Source organism: Octopus bimaculoides, chromosome 1 (assembly GCF_046866305.1).
Source record: "Octopus bimaculoides isolate indiv1 chromosome 1, ASM4686630v1, whole genome shotgun sequence".
Taxonomy (NCBI): Eukaryota; Metazoa; Mollusca; class Cephalopoda; order Octopoda; family Octopodidae; genus Octopus; species Octopus bimaculoides.
Genome location: NC_142928.1, coordinates 86,544,659 through 86,550,607, shown reverse-complemented (window position 1 = coordinate 86,550,607; position 5,949 = coordinate 86,544,659). Strand labels below are relative to the sequence as shown.

General features: G+C 30.6%; 1 protein-coding gene across 1 annotated transcript in view; it reads right to left on the bottom strand.

Annotated features, from left to right (window-relative positions):
* LOC106868575 (mitogen-activated protein kinase 14) overlaps positions 1 to 5,949 on the bottom strand; it is a 68,195-nt gene that overhangs the window by 10,099 nt on the left and 52,147 nt on the right. Inside the window, exons 7-10 of the mRNA XM_089347538.1 lie at positions 4,247 to 4,294; positions 1,939 to 2,056; positions 221 to 292; positions 2 to 66 (exon numbers count right to left, since the gene is read on the bottom strand). Of these exons, the coding sequence (XP_089203664.1) occupies positions 2 to 66; positions 221 to 292; positions 1,939 to 2,056; positions 4,247 to 4,294 (303 nt within the window). The remainder of the gene's footprint in view (position 1; positions 67 to 220; positions 293 to 1,938; positions 2,057 to 4,246; positions 4,295 to 5,949) is intronic.

Here is a 5,949-nt window from a genome sequence, read left to right as displayed (position 1 = left end):
TATTTTCAATGAATTCTTCACTTGGCTTCCCCAGCATTATCAAAATTTTATTTAATTGATCAATGTCGTTTATGTGTTAAGGAATTTTTTCTTTTTATGTGAATCAACTTTTATTTATAACAGATAATTCAAGTAATTAACAGATGACAAAAAAAAAAATGAATGTGATAAACAACAAAATAAATACAAGGTGTTATTAAAAGCCATAAGTAAAGGATACGATCATTTCCAGGAAAAAGAGCATGTCCAAGAATCATTTCTGCCATAATGCAACCAACAGACCACATATCAACTAGAAGAAAAGAAAATTGTTACTAAAAAGTTTTAATTCAGTTAGATATCTCTATAGTCATCTATATCATAATGGAGAAAGCTGCGTAATGAATATATATCTAACAGTTGCTAAAAGAAAGCAATTATTAATGGTTTGACCAGCTGGAAATTTTTTTATAAATTCACGTTCCAAGAAATTTCCTGTAATTTTGATTTCTGAAGTTTATTGAATATTTGAACAACATGTTTTTCACAAATTTAAATATTCATTGCATTTACTGAAGAGTAAATTTTAATGTTTAATAAACAATATTATTCATTTGCAACAGTCTTTCACTCTCTCTCTAGCTTCTATTTTCATTAATGATAATTTAACATATATTCATTTCAAGTTTTAGTTTACTATTTGCAAAATCCACAGTTTATTCTGTATACACAATGTAAAAAAATTATTTATTGAATGAATGAATACTAGCAGACAAAATAGCTGTATAACTTTGAGGCTTCACAATTTCAAGAATAATGTCAGTTTCTGGAGTTTGTTAAATGAATATTTTTGATAAAGTGAAAATTTCTTAATATACTGGTATAACTTGAAAAAAAAAAAATTAATTCATTTTGTTGGTATGGCTGTTTGGAATGCTATATGCCTTACAATAATAATCATGTGATCATTGCTGTTTCTAGCATCCTAAACGTAGTTGGGTTACCTTGAAATTTGTTTAAATTAGAAATATATTACAACTACAATAAATTACTGAAAGAAATATTTACTAAGCAAGTGAGACTTTTTATAAATTAAAATTTTCAGGAAAATTTACTTTCTGAACTTCTTTTTATTATTGAATATTTCAAGTTCATAAATTTAAATATTCAGTAAAAGATAGCTTTTACTGAGCTTTTATTTGTATGATTTTCATTTCATGTTTATTTCATTCATTATTTGCAATGTTCTGTCTCTCTCTCTCTCTCTCTCTCTCTCTCTCACACACACACATATACACACAGTCTCACTAATATAAGCACACATTCCAGCAATAATTACATATTATATTGGACAACTTATTAAAATTTACTGAAGTTTCGAACTCATATGACTTATTTCCTTTCCATTGTAATCTAAGAATTATCAAGTGAATTTGTTGCTATGGCTGTTTAATATGCTACAGGTATTAAAATATCACTAGGTGATCGCTATTTTTTTGCACACTAAATATAGTTGGACTACCTTGATGTTTATTTAAAAAAGAAAGGTTATGACTGATAAAATAATGAAAGCAATATTTACTAAGCAAGAGAACACTATTATACAAAGAAACAATTAGATGTAAAATCTAAAAATTATTAGAATTGGGAATCAAATGTGAAAATATTATCAAGTAGCTAGCAGAAAACCGCCCGGAGGGCAGTCTTTCTGTTAGTAATTATAATTATTATTATCATTTTTAGTTATATTACATTAGCTAGGAATTGGATATTACAGAAAAGAAGTGCCTTGCTGGATATAACAATTTATTTCTTTTGCCAAAAGGGAAGAAAACAATTTGTGATCATTTTTTACATTCATTTTTCTATACTAGCATGAGCTAGACGTATATTATTGGAACATTGTTTTACAATCAAATAGATGGCATTAAGGAATAATTTATAGAACAAAACCATTACCTGCTTTGCCATTATAATGTCGCCAGTTTAACATAATTTCTGGAGCACGATACCAACGAGTGGCTACATAGCCAGTCATTTCACTGTCTGTCATGCGAGCTAATCCAAAATCAAGAATCTATAAAATAACAAAACATTAAAGAAAAAATTTAATCAAATGATTTAACAAAGAAATCCCATGGTAATAAATTATGATATTAGTTATTCTTGATTTAAATGTGTTGTTGATATAAGTACAATGGATGAAGATGTAAGCCAGCATGTCATTGGTTTGTTGGAATTTCATTAGAACAGTCATAAAAAAAATAGAAAAAAACACATGAACATGTGGACAAATATAAAAGTCAGAATAATTATATTCTTAAATTATCATTTCTGATTTAAACATTTCAGAAACACAACATAAACGCAACAGCACATGCTTCCATACCTGTTATGACCTGTATAAATAAAAGTTGAGAAATAGTTTATTATTACATAACACCTGCTTTTCATGCTGCAGAGGCTGGACAGTTTGACAGGCTCCAGCAAATCACAGGGCTGTGTTTAGCTTTAGTGTCAGCTTTGATATGGTTTCTATGTCTAGATGCTCTTCCTATCACCAATCACTTTCCAGTGTGTATTGGGTGCTTTTCTTGTGCCACTAGCACTAGTGAAGCAACCAAGTAACTTTACAAAACAGGAAAAGAGCAAGAAAAAGCTCCCCACTTGACTAAGTGGGATATTTGAGAGGCGGGGAAGTGGCTTTATGCCAGGTGTCGAGAGGCTCAATTATGATTGAAGGACAAGCACAAGTTATGTTTCAGAAGGATATATTAATGACTTACAGGTCAAACAAGACACAACACAGACTTGAGACATTTTAAAAATCAACCTCACTGATTTGTTGCTATCTCCTTTCAAGATATAAATCAATCAGTGAAGTCAATCAGTTTATTGATTTACCTTTGAGATTGAAATAATGCAGTGCTTTATGCAATGTCTGAGGTTCTATTTTGAAATTGCTTCAACATTTTCTTAAAGTAGGTTCACTGTTAATTTTTATTAGAGATAACTTTAATTGAAAATGTGTTTTCAAGGCTTACTTTCTGAATCTGTAACATTCAATTATCCACAATCAAACAGTGTAAAGAAATATCATGTTTAATATTCTAGTTACCTTTCAATCTGTCAGAGATTTTATTGCAAAATTTATGCACCTACTTTTTGCACAAAACACATGGTATTGAGATCATACCAACTCACTACCTACATACTGAGCAATGCATTGACTCAGGTGCCACTAGGATTTTGTGTTTTCTCTCAATAATTTATACTTCAGATTGTGTTGATTTGTATACTTTTGAACTCTAAACTAGAAATCAGAACACTCAGCCCAGACTTTTATGTTACTGCCTCATGAACTACAATGAATAGAAGCTGTGGATAAAGCCTTGGGTTAAGTGTCTACCTATACTCTAACTTCCTCACTGAACCCACTGACAACTCTCTCCTACCTTGAAAACAACACCCCTAGCTTGTCTAGGTCTCACTTGTTTCTTTAGCATCCACCAGTCTACAAACTACTGACTTGCAATTGGAAAGAAAAGCTGCTTGTTTGTAGCTAAAATATCAACACTTTAGCTCCACATTCTGGGATGAACTAAAAACGTAAACCTTATCCTCTAACTTGACTCTACTATACTTTGCTACATACTTCTAGCTCTCAGTTTGAGACATCAATAACTGCCCTTCTCCCAGGACAACTCATTTGTGTCTGTAGCTGTTGACAAATGTTCTGTTGTACCAGTTATTGAACAAAATTGTACCAACCAATTAACTAATGACTACAGTATCTACATAACCTGATGTAACTACCTCTGATGCTCTTTATTCTTGCCTTGATATGAATTGCTTCTGAGCAAACCTCCATTCAACATTTAACAACCACTTGTAATATCTGAGCTTTTCTTTCCTTGTCCGGGAGGACAAGCATGCAAATGATGTTTTAGTTACACTTCTTTCCAATGATAGCTTAATTTATACACAAACTGAATCTTGTTATTCACAATACTTTATGTCTCTAATATTCCCGATAAGTAAGCATTATCTAAGATTGATTGGAAGTTTGAACAGTAGAATTCTCTTAGCTTTCTTTTGTCATATGCAGTTTAACATTCCTCTTCACCAACAGAGGATTACAAACCACTAAACTATGTTGCTAGGTACATTCCTCAACAATAATTTGGTAATCAATGATCTGCATTTTCATTCCTGGTTAGATGTTCATCTAGTGAGTTTAATAATAATTAATGTTTTAAGTAATTACCCGAAGTTCACAGTCTTCATTTATGGCCAGATTTCCAGGCTTTAGATCCTGAAAGCAAAATAATATTCAATAAAGAAGTTTGAAATAAATTTTTTCTAGATTAAGCTTACATATAAAATACGTTTTGTTAATAAAAAAAAGAAGAAAGAAGGAAAACATGTGATTTCCATTTCCAGAAAGCTGAAAAAATGAAGAACCCAAACTCTTTCTAAACATTGTGCCCACAAATTGTCCACTTGAAAATTCATCTGAAATTCCAGTGATATAACTGGGAAAAAAAAATTAGGAGATAAAAATTTTTAAATTTAAAAAGTACTTTCAACCTTTATTTAAATTCAGCAAAAAAAAAATAAATCAAGATGCTCACAATACTGAATCTGTTTAGAGATGGCAAGCAATATGACTAGGCATGGCTGTATGGTTAAGAAATTCACTTCACAATAACTTTTTGTCTTGGATTTAACCCTAATATGCAGCGCTTTCATCAAGTGAATTCTATCATAGACATAGGTTGTCAACACCATGTAAGAAGAATGAGGTGGATGGAATCACTGTAGAAGCCTATGATGTGTGTGTTCATATCTATATCAGAAATAGTACAAACGTCAGTTACGAAACAATAAAAAGGTACATTATGAATCCCTTGAGATATTTGTTCTACACCAAGTTAGAGACACTTCTGTATCTCTCCTGCCATAAGAAATGCAATAAAACAGTGATAGGCCAATGGGAAACTTGTAACCAATGAGACTATTGTGCACAAACTACTAAATAAATTAAATCAAAGTAACTATATAGTACTCCTATGCATTAGTAGTTAATTGAAGTAAAATTATATCTTTTTTATTCTCGTAGAACCATCTAAAATATATTTTGATGCAAAAATACTAGATATACCACAGAAAGACAAAATGGAATAGGCAGGACAAGAGGAGAAGCGAGATAGAAAGTCGCTGATGAGGTCACAAAATGTGTGATGTAAGAACTCTGACAAATAATAATAATAATAATAATGATGATGAAATCAAATAAATATTGCATGTGTTTGACTGGCAAAAGATGACCATCCCAAGTATAACAATGTTTTCTACATCTTTTACAGACAAAAAATAAACTACAGCTCATCTCTTCTTGTTCAACTGTCCAACCCATACCAGCTAGGAAAACGGGACATTAAATGATGATGATATCTGCATACAGGTACACATGCGTGCGCGTGTGGTATATATGCCTTTGCTACTCAACTTTTATACAGTTTTTATACATGAGAAAAATCTAAAGTTTAAATCAATCTCAGATCTGTTGATTCCTTTGGGAAAAATTCTCACTAATGTTCTATACAGTATTTCCAGAATTGAAAATTTTGTCTATAACTCATTGACTTTTTATATTTCATATTTAACTGATAAAAACCCAAGATTTCAGATTTCTTTTGCAGCACAGAAAATATTTTTAAAAAAAAGTCAGGGGTGGAAAAATTATGTTTAATTAATGTTTGTCAATTACAATGAATCTTAATCATGATATAACCCTTTTATTACTATATTTCTGTTGACATACACTGCTTTTGTTTTAAATAATTTTGAAAATGAAGAGTTTAGTAAAATAACTTTGCTATGATTAAGCTTGTGTTCTGATCATAAATTTACAAGCAATTTCAATGGAAAATTATAATTTAGATGACTTTAAAATAGGGAATTTGT